At 36.0% G+C, this 19,407-nt stretch overlaps 2 protein-coding genes and 1 pseudogene across 2 annotated transcripts; all 3 read right to left on the bottom strand.

Moving 5' to 3' along the window:
• Positions 1-706: 706 nt before the first annotated feature.
• LOC116023828 lies at positions 707-19,186 on the bottom strand (annotated as a pseudogene).
• LOC116023829 (G-type lectin S-receptor-like serine/threonine-protein kinase At4g27290) lies at positions 6,054-10,138 on the bottom strand. The gene is made up of 8 exons (XM_031264849.1): positions 9,951-10,138; positions 8,452-9,756; positions 7,771-7,887; positions 7,439-7,563; positions 7,143-7,353; positions 6,807-7,044; positions 6,567-6,717; positions 6,054-6,476 (listed from the first exon to the last, which is right to left on the bottom strand). Exons 2-8 carry the CDS (start codon positions 9,734-9,736, stop codon positions 6,168-6,170), a joined length of 2,436 nt encoding a protein of 811 aa, XP_031120709.1. The 5' UTR covers positions 9,737-9,756; positions 9,951-10,138; the 3' UTR covers positions 6,054-6,167.
• Positions 15,868-19,031, bottom strand: LOC116023629 (G-type lectin S-receptor-like serine/threonine-protein kinase At4g27290). Its single transcript, XM_031264631.1, has 7 exons — positions 17,750-19,031; positions 17,510-17,626; positions 17,183-17,307; positions 16,888-17,098; positions 16,548-16,785; positions 16,314-16,464; positions 15,868-16,223 (listed from the first exon to the last, which is right to left on the bottom strand). The coding sequence occupies exons 1-7, from the start codon at positions 19,029-19,031 to the stop codon at positions 15,915-15,917; spliced, it is 2,433 nt and encodes an 810-aa protein (XP_031120491.1). The 3' UTR covers positions 15,868-15,914.
• Positions 19,187-19,407: the final 221 nt, after the last annotated feature.

Genomic DNA, 19,407 nt, shown 5'->3' with positions numbered 1-19,407 from the left:
TAAACTGTTTTGTTGATGGAGGACCAAAAATGGTCATGCCACAATAATACTAGGACCGAAAGTGGATGTTTTGAAAAAAAAAAAGGACTAAAAGTGAAATGCCACCTATAAATCTAGGACAAAAAATGGAACTAACTCATGTTTTTTATTAGAAAAAGATTCTGTAATTTGCAATTTTAAATTGTTAAAGTCTCTATGAATTTGTTAAGGAACCAAAATTGTCAAAACCCACCATCTCATAAAAAAAGAGAACAAAATCGCAACGTTGTGAAAACTTTGAATGTTAAATTATGTCAATAATTTGTGAAATGAAATTGCTATTTGATATAAATATAATGAACCCAAAAAGGCTATTTTCTCTTATTTATTATTGTTTGACTCCCACTTTGCATCATTGATTGTTTTTAGTGGCTACTGGGTGCAAGTAGTGGATAAGGTATATCCTTCATCGGTCAAATTTGCACTGCGTGACATCCTTTATGTATTTGTATACTCATAAAATAAAGAAAAAAAACTTGTTTACATTAATTTGTTAGGTGATGAATTGTGTTTATTAGTTAATAGTCAATGGACATTTATCGTTGTTTTTCATATTTTGAAACAAATAATTAAAATGAATAAAGATAATCCATTCAGCTTCATGGTACATAGCATAATTGAAGAATAAAAGTATAAAAATTAAAAAACAAATTAGTTGCTGTTGATCTAATTGCCAAATCAAGTCTCTTTATTTATGTTTCAGTAATATTTTAGATGATCAATAATGGATGCTGATGGTTCCTCCAAAAATGTCGTCCCCCAATTACCATTTTGTCCCTCCATCAATGTGCAGGAGATGTGCATGATATGATTTATGCTCAAACCGTGCCATTTTAAAGACTATAACCGGCAGATATGTATTAATATTGTATCTCTCCGTATCATTTCATCGTACTAAGAGGATACAATCTTAATATTAATCTTAGTGTCCATTTTGGTTATATACCCACTCAAAAAATTTATATGTTGTTTTTATCTAGGTTCAAGAATGCTGAATGTCATCTTTGCAACGTCAGAGCGGGATGTTTCCTTATTTGTAGAAGATGCTTCAGTTGAATTCCTTTCCACAAAGAAGCCTGGCGCTTTAGGTTGAGGTAAAGCGGCTTCCTCATTCTCCAACATGAAAACTATTGATGCCATTGTTGGTCTGTCTTCTGCTAGTTTCGAAACACAAAGTAGAGCTACATGAATGCATCTTAGTACTTGAGATTCAACATAAGAGTCTCTCACACAATTATCCATTAGTTCTATAGGGTCACCATCATTCCACAATAGCCATGCCTACAGTATAGTATAACCAAACTAGTTATTAATCTTATTCAACAAATTAGTAAGAAGGTACATTGAAATCATATATGCTTACATGACCCAGAAGATTGTGGTGATGGTCTAAATGATGAAACTTCCTGTTCTTTCTTCCACTAACGAGTTCTAATAGAATCACTCCAAGGCTGAAAACGTCTGATTTTACTGAAAAGTTGCCATCAATAGCATACTCGGGTGACATATAACCACTGCATCCAAACATCAACACCAACAAACCAACTTAAGTTATTAATAGATTAGCACAGTGCATTAATGTTTTGATGCTAATGAAACTTACTATGTTCCTATAATTCGCTTTGTTCTTGCCAGAGCATCATCTTCTCCTACAATTCTAGCTAGGCCAAAGTCCGAAATCTTGGCATTCAATTCAGCATCCAGTAATATGTTATTGGCCTTCAGATCTCTATGTATAATTTTGAATCTGGAGTCTTGATGAAGATAAAGGAGTCCACGTGATATTCCCACGGCAATTTCAAAGCGTTTTTGCCAGGTAAGTATTCATTTTCTGCTCTCATCTGCATACATATTATTGTTGATTCAGTTTTGTATGAGAAATTTAGTAGCTGTTGTCACACTGCTGGTATTTTCAATTTAGAAGTCAAGAAAATCAAACCAAATATGAAGTAGTCCAAGCTATTGTTTGGCATATATTCATATATTAGTATCCTTTGTTCTCCCTCGGCGCAGCAACCTTGAAGCGTGACAAGGTTTCTATGTTGAAGTTTGGCAATTATGCTCACTTCATTCTCCCACTCCTTAGCACCTTGGCCAGAATTTTCAGAAAGCTTCTTGACCGCTATTTCTATTCCAGTTGGTAGCTTACCCTGCAATAGTTTTACCAAAGCATGTAAATATTGTCTTTGATTCCTCAGCATGACTAAAGAGCCCAAGTTTTGTGCAATTCAATACCTTGAAAACAGGTCCAAATCCACCCTCTCCAATAAGATTATATGAAGAAAAGTTGTTTGTTGCCGAGACTAGAGTTTCCAAAGTAAATAATGGTAAATCACAGTCTTCCTTGCCAATCTTAGCTCCTGTAATATTGGAAATAGAAGAATTTTTAGAAATCATTGCTGTGAATGAAGAGTTTTTCTTATTACTGTAGTATAATCTTTTCTCAAAACAGGTAGCCAAGCCAGATAGGAGTTCTGTTTCAGGGTAGTAGTAATGCCTGAAAATATTTGACACTCAACATTGCATATTTAAGGTTGTAAAAAATCTGACCTTTTTTCCTTTTATATAGTGCAAACCAAACCAAAAAGCTTAGAATAAGTATCCCTGAAATTGTTGGTATAACTATCTTCGTCACCTCTTGTTTCTTCTGTCCATTTTGAGAGATATCTGTCATGAATTATTTCGCAGCCTATCAGTCATAGAACTTCAAATGTGGTGCCACATAAGTAGATTGCTCAAGAATACGATCTGAATTAGTGTAAAATGCTCTTGAAAATCAAGCAAGTTTGAAAGAAACTTTATCCTTAGCCAGTTCAATTTGCTCTGCACTAGTACTATGTTTTCAAGAATTTTGCACCATAGCCGAAATTAATTGCACTACCACAAGGAAATAAATACTCTTACCAAAATCTGATGCAGCAATCCTTACGTACAGATCTTGATCAACATCATCGAAATCCCTAATATCAGTTAGGTCTCCAAACCAGAGCAAGCATCCACTTCCACCATCTCTTACATCTGTATTAGAATAAGCCCTACAGCTGCAATTTTTCAAGCACAATCTATTACATTCCTCAAGGCCAATGCTCCTGTCATACCAGGAATGGCGGGTGTCTGGCAATTTTACACCTCTGTATATAAAAAATCTGTCAGCATCCCCACAATCCAATGGAGTTCTTCGGACACACCCATTTGACCAATCTGTTTCCTCCCAATCTTGTGGATATTTTGGGATAAATCCTTTCAGACAGTCACAGGGAGGGGAGCTGTTGATATTGCACTTGCCAAAAGCTCCACATATCCCATAATGATCACAGTTATCTGTCGGTGCTGTGAAGTAAACAATCCAGCTTTTGGTGCGTCCAATCCATAATAAGCGTTCAACCATGCCAGTTGGAGTGATTACAACCCTGCTAGGAACTGAGCTATCTTTAAGCTCATATGTGTAGTATACCTCTCTGTCATTCACAATAAACCCAAACCTATAGTAGGGATTGTCTTTAACGCTAGGCACGCCAGTAAACATCTCTCCATTCCAAGGCCCAGATCTAGTAAAAGGAGATTTGTTTGCACCTTTGAACTGAAAAAATTCACGGAATCCATTAATGTCTAGCGTTTCTGTGTATTCACCTAAAGCAGGATCATCAACGCTCTTCCACGAGGTCTGGTACCAGGCATGACCAGTGGCTAAGTTCCGGCCTACCTTCATGCCTGGTAGCAAAGTGTTACCAGGATAATCAAAACTCTGCCAGGCCGAATTTTCAGAACTATGGTCATTTCCCGCTATCACAACAAGATTTCCTGTGTCTGAAAGCTGAGCCACTGGATTTCTCAAGGATGCTGATGAATTTGATGACCAGATTTCTTCATTGCTACCATCCAGGAGTACTAGGATTCCATTGTCTCTGAGCAATAGCTTGCCAGAAGTGTTGTTTAGCGGAGTTTCTCTGTTAGCAACCCATACCACATCCTTAGTTGGTATGTTGCTGTACCAAATGCCAACATATCGATTCTTGGATTTTCCAGGGCTGAAAAATCCAAGTTCAAAGTTTCCACCTGCTGAAACTATTGTAGTACCATCTGTGATGGGTTGATCTGGGGTTATGGTGTCTACTGAGGTGCAAAATGTGAATAGAGATAGTAAAGTGGAGCAAAAAAAGTAGAGCCTCGGCCCTTGCAATGATTTCATTTTGATTAAGGTCATCAATCCTATGCAGGATAAAAACTGAATTGTTTCATGAAAGAAGAGATTGTTGCTTAATGAAACCTCTTTCTCCCATAGAAATGGCTCTGTTTTCTAATTTCGACGGCCAGAAAGAGACATGTAGGAGAAATTCTAATTGAATTCCACCTTCTGCCTGAATGAACAGAGAGAACTTTGAAATTTTGGTGTCGGTAAAAGATCCGGCGTCGCAGTAGTTCGTTCCGTACTCAGGATGTCGTGGTCAGTGCTGAGTCAGTATAGTTAGGTATTATTCCCTTATTCTTTTTATAAGTGCTGAGTCAATAAATTGTGATGCACTTTTTTTTTCTCTAAATGTGAATTTATGTTTAAGATTAGTACTACACGTTCCTCATAAATTTCTTTTCTAAGTATAACACTATCTGATTAGATTTTTTAGTATTTGATTACAAGTGGGTGGAGTCACTTAATTCATAGTTACTCAATAAATATAAGTTAACTCAGGAAAATTAGTAACTTAATTTATTGTCCCAGCAGGTCCCATCTATAAAGAGTCTCTTTTGCTAGTACTATTGAGCTCCACCCACGAACTGAAAGGCAAGGGAGTCTTAGGACGAAAGGGAACGGACTCAAACATCTCCTCCAACACTCTCTTGCAAACACACAATCTTGAAAAAGGTGGCCAAGGGACAAGGGTCTCATCCTCCCAGCTACAATGTGGACAGTTCCCCTCCACTGTCATGTGCCTCTTAACCCTCTCGGTATTCGTCATAATGTTGCCTTTCATGACCATCCATATGAAGTTATGAACATACAGATTCATTCAATAGTAGCAATTCTCCAGACCTAATCCATATATGAAGGTTGTGCCCATGTTCCCTGCAATAAGGTCATAAGCAGATTTAATAGAATAGGAACTTGTAAATGAATATGGCCACCAAATCTCTAGCCCGAGTCCTAACCCCCCTTTATCACGCAGGGAACAATAGAACATACCTCCTTCCAGTTGACCAGATGAGTTTTCCTCTTGATCTCCTTATCACCCCACAAGAAGTCCCCAAAAATCTTATCAATATCATTGGAAGAGTCATCGTTTGCATCGTGTAAACTGGCACTGTAGCAATGGCTGATGGAACTAAAGTCCTGCTACCCGCCATACTCAAAGAATCAGCTTTCCACCTCGCCAATTTCCTCCGCATGTTATCCAGAATGTATGAGAACGTGGACCTCGAAACCCTTCTTTGCAAGATTGGAATCCCCAGGTCCGCTTAATCCTGTTATCAGTGTTAAGAGAACAAAACATCTCAGATTTAGAAATGTTGATTCTCAAACCTAATTTATCCGAATTACTGTTCAGGCAATCCACGATGATGTTGAGTTGCCTCTCTTTGCCTGCCCATGTCTTAAAGTAACAGATTTGTTTACACCCCTGTAAAGAAAAAGTTGAGGGAATCCATAAACACCCAGCATTTCTGTGTATTCACCTAGAGTAGGATCATCATTGCTCTTCCATGACTTAAGGCTCCAGACATGACCGGTGTCTAAGTTCTGGCCAAGCTTCATGCCTGGTAGCAAAGTATTCCCAGGATAATCAAAACTCTGCCAGGCGGAATTACTTTTTAAATTATGGTCATTTCCCTCACTCACAACAAGATTTCCAGTATCTGAAAGCCAAGCTACTGGATTTTTAAAGGATGTTGATGAAATTGAATAGTATTTATTAACATACAAATAATATACAATAGTGTCCATTCCATAGGGTGGGGGTTTATTAGAAGTAGGAGGAATTAAGTTTGAAGCTATATATAGGGGGTGAGGAGTGGAGACAAAGTGGAAAAATTGCACCCTGTAGGATAAGATGAAATGATATGGAGAGATACAATCTTAATATTAATCTTAGTGTCCATTTTGGTTATGTACGCACTCAAAAAATTATATGTTGTTTTTATCTAGGTTCAAGAATGCTGAATGTCATCTTTGCTACGTCAGCGTGGGATGTTTCCTCATTTGTAGAAGATGCTTTAGTTGAATTCCTTTCCACAAAGAAGCCTGGCTCTTTAGGTTGAGGTAAAGCGACTTCCTCATTCTCCAACATAAAAACAACTGATGCCATTGTTGGTCTGTCTTCTGGTAGTTTCGAAATACAAAGAAGAGCTACATGAATGCATCTTAGTACTTGAGATTCCACATAAGTGTCTCTCACACAATTATCCATTAGTTCTATAGGGTCACCATCATTCCACAATAGCCATGCCTACAGTATAGTATAACCAAACTAGTTATTCATCTCATTCAACAAATTAGTAAAAAGGTACAACAAAATCATATATACTATTATACTTACATGACCCAGAAGAGTGTGATGGTGGTCTAAATGATGAAACTTCCTGTTCTTTCTTCCACTAACTAGTTCTAATAGAATCACTCCAAGGCTGAAAATGTCTGATTTTACTGAAAAGTTGCCATCAATAGCATACTCGGGTGACATATAACCACTGCATCCAAACATCAACACCAACAGACCAACTTAAGTTATTAATGGATTAGCACAGTGCATTAATGTTTTAATGCTAATGAAACTTACTATGTTCCTATAATTCGCTTTGTTCTTGCCAGAGCATCGTCTTCTCCTACAATTCTAGCAAGGCCAAAGTCTGAAATCTTGGCGTTCAATTCAGCATCCAATAATATGTTACTCACCTTCAGATCTCTATGTATAATTTTGAATCTAGAGTCCTGATGAAGATAAAGAAGTCCACGTGATATTCCCACAGCAATTTCAAAGCGTTTTTGCCAAGTAAGTATTCCTTTTCTGCTCTCATCTGGATACATATTAATGTTGATTTAGTTTTGTATGAGAAATTTAGTAGGTATTGTCACACTGCTGGTTTTTTCAATTTAGAAGTCAAGAAAATCAAACCAAATATGAAGTAGTCCAAGCTATTGTTTGGCATATATTCATATATTAGTATCCTTTGTCCTCCCTCGGCACAGCAACCTTGAAGTGTGACAAGGTTTCTATGTTGAAGTTTGGCAATTATGCTCACTTCATTCTCCCACTCCTTAGCACCTTGGCCAGAATTTTCAGAAAGCTTCTTGACCGCTATTTCTGTTCCAGTTGGTAGCTTACCCTGCAATAGTTTTACCAAAGCATGTAAATATTGCCTTTGATTCCTCAGCATGACTAAAGAGCCTAAGTTTTGTGCAATTCAATACCTTGTAAACAGGTCCAAATCCACCCTCTCCAATAAGATTATCAGAAGAAAAGTTGTTTGTTGCTGAAACTACAGTTTCCAAAGTTAATAATGGTAAATCATAGTCTTCCTTGCCAATATTAGCTCCTGTAAAATAGGAAATAGAAGATTTTTTAGAAATCATTGTAGTGAATGAAGAGTTTGGCGTGAAAATATTTGGCACTTAATACTGTAGCATAATCATTTCTCAAAACAGCTAGTCAAGCCCAATAGGAGTTCTGCTTCAGCTAGTAGTAATGCCTGAAAATATTTGACACTCAACATTGCATATTTAAGATGGTAAAAACATCTGACCTTTTTTCCTTTTATATAGTGCAAACCAAACCAAAAAGCTTAGAGTAAGTATCCCTGAAATTGTTGGTATAACTATCTTCATCACCTCTTGTTTCTTCTGTCCATTTTGAGAGATACCTGCCATGAATTATTTCCCAGCCTGTCAGCCATAGAACTTCAAGTGTGGTGCCACATAAGTAGATTGATCAAGAATATGATCTGTATTAGTGTAAAATGCTCTTGAAAATCAAGCAAGGTTGAAAGAAACTCTATATGTTATATAGAATTTTGCACCACAGCAGAAATTAACTATAGTACCACAAGGAAACAAATACCAGTGTTGTAAAAACCAGCCTAGGCCCTCCTAGGCCGAGTCGATTTCAGCTCTAGGCGGTTTCTAGTCGGCCGGCCGACTAGGCACCACGCCGAGTTGGGTGCCTAACTCGGCAGAGTCGCGCCCAACTCGGCCAAGTCAACGCTCAACTCAGCCGAGTGGTCGTTTTTTGCCTGCTCGGCTGCTCCTATTCTATATTCCTCCATCCATGTACTCAACTAATTGTCTAACATATGTAGTTGACTAGTTTGGAGAATTATAACAATCTAACAACTCATAGCCCTGAGTGGGAAAAGTGGAGACGATATACTCGGATTACTCGGCCGCTAGCGCCTAGCACCTTCTACAACATTGATAAATACTCTTACCAAAATCTGATGCAGCAATCCTCACGTATAGATCTTGTTCAACTTTATCCAACTCCCTAATATCAGTTAGGTCTTCAAACCAGAGCAAGCACCCACTTCCACCATCTCTTATATCTACATTAGAATAAGCCGTACAGCTGCAATTTTTCAAGCACAATCTCTTACATTCCTCAAGGCCAATGCTCCTGTCATACCAGGAATGGCGTGTGTCTGGCAATTTTACACCTCTGTATATAAAAAATCTGTCAGCATCCCCACAATCCAAAGGAGTCCTCCGGACACACCCATTGGACCAATCTGTTGCTTCCCAATCTTGTGGATATTTTGGGATAAATCCTTTCAGACAGTCACAGGGTGGGGAGCTGTTGATATTGCACTTGCCAAAAGCTCCACACATCCCATAACGATCACAATTATCTGTCTGCGCTGTCAAGTAAACAATCCAGCTTTTGGTGCGTTCAATCCATGCTAAGCGTTCAATGATGCCAGTTGGATTCATTACAACCCTGCTAGGAACTGAGCTATCTATAAGCTCATATATGTAGTAAATCTCTCTGTCATTCATAATAAAGTCAAATGTATAGTAGGGATTATCTTTAATGCTAGGCACGCCAGTAAACATCTCTCCATTCCAAGGCCCGGATCTATAAAGAGGAGACTTGTCTGCACCTCTGATCTCAAAAATTTCAGGGAATCCATTAATGTCTATCATTTCTGTGTATTCACCTGCAGCAGGATCATCAGCGCTCTTCCACGAGGTCTGGTACCAGGCATGACCAGTGGCTAAGTTCCGGCCTAGCTTCATGCCTGGTAGCAAAGTATTACCAGGATAATCAAAACTCTGCCAGGCGGAATTTTCGGAACTATGGTCATTTCCCTCTCTCACAACAAGATTTCCTGTTTCTGAAAGCAGAGCCACTGGATTTTTCAAGGATGTTGATGAATTTGATGACCAGATTTCTTCATTGCTACCATTTAGGAGTACTAGGATCCCATTGTCTTTGAGCAATAGCTTGCCAGAAGTGTTGTTTAGCGGAGTATCTCTGTTAGCAACCCAGACCACATCCTTACTTGGTATCTTGCTGTACCAAATGCCAACATATCGATTCTTGGATTTTCCAGGGCTGAAAAATCCAAGTTCAAAGTTTCCACCAGCTGAAACTATGGTAGTACCATCTGTGATGGGGTGATCTGGGGTTATGTTGTCTGCTGAGGTGCAAAATGTGAATAGAGATAGTAAAGTGGAGCAAAAAAAGTAGAGCCTCAGCCCTTCCAATGATTTCATTTCCAGTTTTCTGGGATTTTCTGCATTAAGTTGTAGGATAAAAACTGAATTGTTTCATGGAAGAAAAGATTATTGCTTAATGAAACCTTCTAATTTCGACTTTAAAAAAAAAAAAACATGTAGGATAAATCCTAATCGAATTCCTCTTTCTGCCATAAATAAACAGAGTAGAACTTCGAAATTTTGGTGTCGGTAAAAAGTAAAAACAACTCACTTGAAAATCAGGCGTGGCAGTAGTCGGTTCAGTACTCAAGACTGCGTAGTCATGGCTGAGTCACCTCGGATTAAAAGTTACAGCTATTAGATAGAAGATTTACTTTAAAAAAAAAAAAGCATCAGATAGATGATTTACTCAAAATAAAAAAGAAGCATCAGATAGAAGAATGCTCCGAATTGATCGAAATTCTGAAATTGGGCTTTTCTGTTTATAAATATCTTTTGAGATTTTGACCATATTATATCGTTGGAAATTGTTAATTGCATATGTCCCCATCACGTTGCAATAATGTTATATGTTTTTTATTATAAAAAAAGTGTTTTTTGCTCATATACGAAAGAATAGTTTCGATTTTTTATAAGGTATTGATTTTTTTCATTGGTTAACGATAAGCATTAAAGATTTTTATTTTATGTACAGTTGTTATATTGTAGACCATGGTCCAAAAAAGGCACGGTTTCTTTAAGTAAAGAAACGGTTACCGTCAAATCTTAACGGATCTCCGTAAATGAAACTACAGTTAATCTCAAATAATACTGCATCACATTTGTTTTTATATTAGCAATTGAAACTGTAGTTATATCAAAATGAAATTGTAGTTGTATTGAAAGGAAATTGCAGTGTATATAAAATTAAACTGAATAATAGTTTCACATATTTGAGTGTATATTGTCCAATGAGATTATAGTTATATCGAAATGATATTGTAATTGTGTTGAAAGGAAACTGTAGTGTATTATAAAAGAAACTATAGTTGTGTTGATGTATAGACTACCATGCCAGTAAAATTTGTGATGTACTATGTAGCCTATTAGTGAATATAGAAACAAAATTGTAATTTGCAATTGTAAGAATATAGAAACAAAATTGTAATTTGCAATTGTAAGTCATTAAAGTCTCCACTAACTGGTTAATGAATCAAAATCACAATCTCGTAAAAAGAGAAACTAAAATCGCAATCTCATGAAAACTTAGAATGCTTTTTTTTTTTTTAAACTTAGAATGTTAATAATACTTATTATGTTACTGTAATAATTTGTAAAATACACATACACGTAAACACGATATGATGAACATAAATTTTGTGCATTATATATGAACATGAATTGTGTGTATTATATTAAGTGTTTATATGTCTTCAGCTATATAATTCTATGCATTATGAACATAAGTTCTGTACTTTATGAAATTAAATTCTGTATATTGAATCAGGGTTCACGATATAAATTGACCGCACTTCGCATCATTGATTGTTTGCTGGTAGGTGGGGGTGCAACTGTGCAAGTAGGGGATAAGTTTTATCCGTCATTGGTCAAATTTGCACACTTGCACTGCTTGGCATCCTTTCTATTTTTGTATACTCACAAAATAAGAAAGAAAGAAAGGAAAAAAAAAAAAAAACTCGTTTACATTAATTTGTTAGGTGATGAGTTGTGCTTGTTAGTTAGAATTCAATAGACATTTATGTTGTTTTTTTTTTTTTTTGAAACAAAGACATTTATGTTGTTTTTAAGATCTTGAAATAAATAATTAAAACAGAATAAAGATAATCCGTCTATCTGCCATTGGGCAAATCATGGTACACACAATGTTGTGTGGATCATAACAAAAAAGTGCATTTTTAATATACTAAATGTATATTATTTATGTACTGAATGTACATTATATAATATAATATACATTCAGTACACAAATAATGTACATCTCCTAAAAATACACTATTTTTATACTGAATGTATATTATTTGATAGTATGGTCTATACAATAATGATTATCTTTATAATACATAGTGTTGGATATGGTACTATAACCCATGGAGATAAAAGGCTCAAAATATATGGCGGCTCAGTTCATAGACGAAGCTCAATCAGAATTACTAATCAATCCAGATCAACCTTTGATTAAATATTATTGAATTATTGATGTAATATTATATTCATTGTATTATTATATTCCCACAGAGTAAGTGTCCCTCGGAGAATATTATATTCTTGAAGGGTCAAGTCTTACACCTATATAAAGGGCCTATCCTTTCTTATTCATTCATTCGATTCGGAATCACAATTAAGGGAGGAAGTCATTCCTTCTCCTTTCATAATCAATCTCTTCCCCCTCTCGTATCTTCTTCCTCGCCTTCTATTTATCATTTTTCTCTTGATCCATCATTCACCAATTTATTCTCCACAATACAATTTCATTTTACGGTTGGCCTGCCGATTGACTACCCCGTAGTCATAAAACTAACACATAGCATAATTGAAGAATAAAAGGATACAAATTATAAATTAAAAAACATATTAGTTGCCGCCGATCCAATTGCCATATAAGGTGTCTTCATCTATCATTAACTCTTCAATGATAGTTCAGATGAAGTAGTTGTTCGTTGAAAGCATAAATGTGGAGTTTATGTGTACTGTTTGGGGACGTGTGGAATTTGGTTGTTGGTTTGCTATAATTGCTATGGAATTATTCAAGATCAGATCACTAACGACTAATGTGGAGTGTGTTTGTCATTTTCTTCACTTACTCTGCCTGCATCATTGACAAATCAAGGCTTCCTTTATCTGGAAACAGCAGTCCATTTGGAATGTCTAGAGCTGTAAGGTTTGTGTGCGTTTGAAAAAAAAAAAAAAAAAACACTAATTTTAATAAGGGTGAAATTAGTCAAAGAAAATGCAATTAGATAGCTGAACTCAAAAAAAAGTTTAATTAGGTCATTGATACGCGCTAAATGGCCAGTTGTTACTCAAAAATGTTGGATACGCGCTAAATGGCCCGTTGTTACTCAAAAATGTTGGTAAACACTAACCTGGCATATTATGTAATAAATAAATAAATTTATTTGAATTTAAAAATAATAATAATAATTCAAAGGCAGCCACCCTTCAAAGGTCTCCAACCAATACCTCAATATCTGACTGGATATCGTTAGTCTTCAGATGAGGCTGCCTTCACATTTATTTTTATTCTAAAAAAAAAATTCAAATAAAATTTTTTTTTCCACATAATATACCATATAAGTATTTATTGGCATTTCTGGGTGACTCCCGGTCATTTGAGGCGAATTACACTATTTAAAAATATTTAATGATCTAATTGCATTTTTTAAAATTCAGTTGTTTATTTGCGTTGTCATAACCGGTTCAATAGCTAATTTGACCCTTATTTCATACATATATAAGGATGACAAGGCCCTCAAGGCATAGCTTAGTGGTTGAAAGCTTAAGTATGGGTACCAATTATCCAGGTTTGAATCCTCAATGAGAGAGGATCTTAGTCAAAAAAAAAAAAAAAAGAATTAATATCACTTCGACTTTTGAGTTTTATCAATTTTGGTGCGCAACTTTAAATTTTTTCAATTTTGGTGCTTAACTTTGTTATTTTTATCAATTTTGGTCCTTTTGACCAAATTGACGGCGAAATGTTGCCGGATTTTATATTTTAAGAGCAAAATATGATTATTATAGTGTTTTGTTTAGATATTGAAGATCTTTCTTTAGGATAATTATTTTGTTCTTAAAATATAAAATCTGGCAACATTTCGCCGTCAATTCGGTCAGAAGGACCAAAACTGATAAAAATAACAAAGTTAGACATCAAAATTGATAGAAATCAAAAGTCGAGGGGCCAAAAGTGATATTAATTCAAAAAAAAAAAAGAGGCACTCCAACCCTCACAATATATCCCCTCTCACAATCCAAGAGCAAGGGGGGTAACTGGTAAGGATGATTAGTGATTATTAAAGATATTTAGATGGAAATGCATAACTAATAATTTTTATATGAATAAATTTATTTTTATTTAAAAGTTTCAACAAATATATGAAAACATATTTAAGGTTTCATTAATTATGTTTTAATTAGTTCATAAGGGTTGGGAAGATTTGCAAAAGAAAATGAAAGAAATTTAATTTAGTTGAATGTAATATGACAAAATTAAAAGAATAGGATTACATGTGACAGTGTCATAATAGTTTATGACTAAAAGTGAAAGTTGTTCAAAGTCATGAACGTAATACGGAAAAATTAAAAGAATAGGACTAAATGTGACAATGCCACAACAATTGAAGATTAAAAGTAGAAGTTGTTCAAAGTCACGATGTAATATGTCAAAATTAAAAGAATAGAACTAAATGTGGCAATGTCACAATAGTCAATGACTAAAAGTGGAATTTGCTCAAATTTAGGGTGTTTAAAAATAAGGAAAATGACTTCAAAAAATGTGTCATTTTTCATAAAATAGTTTCATTTTTAGTGTTTGGTTGCATTATGGAAAACTGTCTTGGTATGTTTGATTAATTTTCTGAAAAATGAGTAGAATTGTCTAATTAAACATTTTAATTATTTTATTTAGAATATAGAAATATTTATAATAATATTAAAAATAATGCTATTTATTAAAAATTTTAAAAAAAATCTCTCGTTTACTGCGAAAACCATAGCACTTTCCCCGTGGAAACCAAACTTATGGTTTCCGATGGAAAACAAAGTTGTGAGGATTGTCAGGTGTGGTGAGTGTTGTCAGAAACCAAGGTCGGTAAAAAAATGACTTTCGTTAAATTTTGAAGTCATTTTCCTCCAAAATAATTCTATTTTTCCAAGTTAATGAAAAATGATTTCCAACTTGATTTTCCAAGCACATCCAAATTTTGAAAACTTGGAAAATGATAATTCTCATTCATCCTGTCTATGGCCCTGTGATTGGGTTAGCTATTTGAGTTAAAAGGTATGATTAGTTGATAACATTAGCTGTAAAAAGTTGTTTGATAGATTAGTTGTTAGCTGTTTGGTATAATTTATTTTCTCAAAAAGTTAATTGAAAAGACTACTTTGAGCAGGAGTTCTCCCATAATTCTTCCCCACAAAGAAAGCTCACTTGCCACTTGAATTACCCCATTGGGTTACAAAAAGCTTGTTAACCAAACAACTAATAGTGGTAAAATAAAACAAAATTGACTGATAGACTGATTATTTACCAAAGATACGCTATATCCATTTTCTCAACCTCCTCTAAAAATTTAAAAGAAAATAGTAAAATAACAACAATAACACTTCGGAGATTGTGGGTTGAGCCTAACTAACTTCACTTCCTGATCACAAGCCAGGTGCTATGATGTCACTGAGCTCAATACAAAAAACGACGTCGCAATGTGGTCAGGATCGTGGCAGTTGCTTCCCCGTCATCGATTTGTTCGAGCTCGAGGGATAGGCAACCACCTCCCTCGTCGCCGATAAACTATCTCCCCCTTCGTCGATCTTTGCGAGGAGAGAGACAACCATCGCCGTCATCTCCACCATAGATTTGTTCAATTGGCTCTCATCAATCTGAACTATATGGAATACAGGGTGGAAGACGATCGATGTCAAGATTACACACTACATTAGCAATGACATAACAATGGATTGAGTAATGAAGTTGTTGGAAAATGAAAACACCAACGCTAACGTCGTTGTCGGCTGACGTATAAGAAGTCGCCGGCATTTTCATCAGCATTATCGGCAAGCCTTGTATCCCAGACGGCACATTTCCTCAGTTGCCCAAAAAATTAAGGTTCTATGCTATCCAAAACAATTACATTTTTACAGCAGTATTCATTCCAAATGGTGGGAGTAAATTACAAAATGGTGTGATTGAGCTAGAAGCAATAGAAGGAGATGCGATGTGATACATAGAGAAATACAATCGAAATTAAGTTGTTTTCATCTACCTTCAAGAGTGCTGAATACTATCATTGCAATTTCATAGCAACATCTTTCCTCATCTGTATGGTGGAGGTTTATTAGGAGTGGGAGGCATTATGTTTGAAGCAATATAGTTATATATAGGGGGTGAGGAGTGGAGACAAAGTGGAAAAATTGCACCATGTTGGATAAGATGAAATGATATGGGGAGAAACAATCTTAATATTAATCTTAGTGTCCATTTTGGTTATGTACCCACTCAAAAAACTATATGTTGTTTTTATCTAGGTTCAAGAATGCTGAATGTCATCTTTGCAACTTCAGAGTGGGATGTTTCCTCATTTGTAGAAGATGCTTCAGTTGAATTCCTTTCCAAAAAGAAGCCTGGCTCTTTAGGTTGAGGTAAAGCGACTTCCTCATTCTCCAGCATAGAAACCACCAATGCCATTGTTGGTCTGTCTTCTGGTAGTTTCGAAACACAAAGAAGAGCTACATGAATGCATCTTAGCACTTGATATTCCACATAAGAGTCTCTCACACAATTATCCATTAGTTCTATAGGGTCACCATCATTCCACAGTAGCCATGCCTACAGTACAGTATAACCAAAGTAGTTATTCATCTTATTCAACAAATTAGTAAAAAGGCACAATAAAATTATATATACTATTATACTTACATGACCCAGAAGACTGTGATGGTGGTCTAAATGATGAAACTTCCTGTTCTTTCTTCCACTAACTAGTTCTAATAGAATCACTCCAAGGCTGAAAATGTCTGATTTTACTGAAAAGTTGCCATCAATAACATACTCGGGTGACATATAACCACTGCATCCAAACATCAACACCAACTTAACTGTTATTAATTGATTAGCACAGTGCATTAATGTTTTGATGGTGATGAAACTTACTATGTTCCTACAATTCGCTTTGTTCTTGCCAGAGCATCGTCTTCTCCTACAATTTTAGCAAGGCCAAAGTCTGAAATCTTGGCGTTCAATTCAGCATCCAGTAATATGTTACTCGCCTTCAGATCTCTATGTATAATTCTTAATCTGGCGTCCTGGTGAAGATAAAGGAGTCCACGTGATATTCCCACAGCAATTTCGAAGCGTTTTTGCCATGTAAGTATTCCTTTTCTGCTCTCATCTGCATACATATTATTGTTGATTCAGTTTTTTTTTTTAAAGAAATTTAGTAGCTATTGTCAGACTGCTGGTTTTTTCAATTTAGAAGTCAAGAAAATCAAACCAAATATGAAGTAGTCCAAGCTATTGTTTGGCATATATTCATATATTAGTATCCTTTGTCCTCCCTCGGCACAGCAACCTTGAAGCGTGACAAGGTTTCTATGTTGAAGTTTTGCAATTATGCTCACTTCATTCTCCCACTCCTGAGCACCTTGCCCAGAATATTCAGAAAGCTTCTTGACCGCTATTTCGGTTCCAGTCGGTAGCTTACCCTGCAATAGTTTTACCAAAGCATGTAATACTGTCTTTGATTCCTCAACATGATTAAAGAGCCCAAGTTTTGTGCAATTCAATACCTTGTAAACAGGTCCAAATCCACCCTCTCCAATAAAATTATCAGAAGAAAAGTTGTTTGTTGCAGAAACAACAGTTTCCAAAGTGAATATTGGTAAATCACAGTCTTCCTTGCAAATTTTAGCTCCTGTAAAATAGGAAATAGAAGAATTTTTAGAAATCATTGCTTTGAATGAAGATTTTCTCTTAATAGAAGAACTTTTAGAAATCATTTCACAAAACAGGTAGTCAAGCTAGATAGGAATTTTGCTTCAGGTTTGTAGTATTTAGTAATGCCTGAAAATATTTGACACTTAACGTTGCATATTAATGGTGGTAAAAAATCTGACCTTTTTTCCTTTTATATAGTGCAAACCAAACCAAAAAGCTTAGAGTAAGTATCCCTAAAATTGTTGGTATAACTATCTTCTTCACGTCTTGTTTCTTCTGTCCATTTTGAGAGATATCTGTCATGAATTATTTCCCAGCTTATCAGTCATAGAACTTCAAATGTGATGCCACATAAGTAGATTGATCAAGTCAAGAATATGATCTGAATAAGTGTAAAATGCTCTTGAAAATACTCTTACCAGAATCTGATGCAGCAATCCTCACGTACAGATCTTGATCAACTTGATCAAACTCCCTAATATTAGTTAGGTCTCCAAACCAGAGCAAGCATCCACTTCCACCATCTCTTACATCTACATTAGAATAAGCTGTACAGCTGCAATTTTTCAAGCACAATCTCTTACATTCCTCAAGGCCAATGCTCTTGTCATACCAGGAACGCCGTGTGTCTGGCATTTTTACACCTGTGTATATATAAAACCTGTCAGCATCCCCACAATCCAATTGAGTTCTCCGGACACACCCATTTGACCAATCTGTTGCATCCCAATCTTGTGGATATTTTGGGATAAATCCTTTCAGACAGTCACAGGGAGGGGAGCTGTTGATGTTGCACTTGCCAAAAGCTCCACACATCCCATAACGTTCACAGTTATCTGTCTGTGCTGTCAAGTAAACAATCCAGCTTTTGGTGCGCTCAATCCATATTAAGCGGTTAATCATGCCAGTTGGAGTGATTACAACCCTGCTAGGAACTGAGCTATCTTTAAGCTCATATGTATAGTATATCTCTCTGTCATTCATAATAAACTCAAATGTATAGTAGGGATTATCTTTAATGCTAGGCACACCAGTAAACATTTCTCCATTCCAAGGCCCAGATCTAGAAATAGGAGATTTGTTTGTACCTCTGAACTGAAAAATTTCAGGGTATCCATTAATGTCTACCATTTCTGTGTATTCACCTAAAGCAGGATCATCAGCGCTCTTCCAACAGGTCAAGGACCAGACATGACCAGTGGCTAAGTTCTGGCCTAGCTTCATGCCTGGTAGCAAAGTATTACCAGGATAATCAAAACTCTGCCAGGCAGAATTGTTGGAACTATGGTCATTTCCCTCTCTCACAACAAGATTTCCAGTGTCCAAAAGCCTGGCCACTGGATTTTTCAAGGATGTTGATGAATTTGATGACCAGATCTCTTCATTGCTTCCATCTAGGAGTACTAGGATCCCATTGTCTTTGAGCATTAGCTTGCCAGAAGTGTTGTTTAGCGGAGTTTCTCTGTTAGCAACCCAGACCACATCCTTAGTTGGTATGTTGCTGTACCAAATGCCTATGTATCGTTTCTTGGAACTTCCGGGGCTGAAAAATCCAAGCTCAAATTTGCCTCCAGCTGAAACTATGGTTCTGCCATCTGTGATGGGTTGATCTGTGGTTATGATGTTTGCTGTGGTGCAAAATGTTAATAGGGATAGTAAAATGGAGCAAAAGTAGTGCCTGAGCCCTTCCACTGACTTCATTTTTCTGTTTTCTGCATGAATTTTATAAATCCTATGCAGGATAAAAACTGAAATATGTTGTAGAATCTGTTTTGACAAAAAGGACAAGCATTGTTTCATGAAAGAAGGGATTGTTGCTTAATGGAACCTCTTTCTCCCATAGAAATGGCTCTGTTTTCTAATTTCGACAACAAAAAACAGACATTTCGGAGAAATCCCGATTGAATCAATTCAACCTTCTGCCACAGTAAACAGAGTAGACTTCGCATTTTGGTGTCAGTAAAAAGTAAAGAGTTGAAAATATTAGGCGTCGCAGTAGTCAGTACTCTAGATGGCGTAGCCAGAGCAAAGTCAACTCGGGTTAAATTGTGAAATTGGGTTTTCTGTTATAAATATC

The sequence above is a fragment of the Ipomoea triloba genome, chromosome 6 (assembly GCF_003576645.1).
Source record: "Ipomoea triloba cultivar NCNSP0323 chromosome 6, ASM357664v1".
NCBI lineage: Eukaryota > Viridiplantae > Streptophyta > Magnoliopsida > Solanales > Convolvulaceae > Ipomoea > Ipomoea triloba.
The sequence above is the reverse complement of the archived record's forward strand: the minus strand, read 5'-3'. Positions and strand labels throughout refer to the sequence as shown.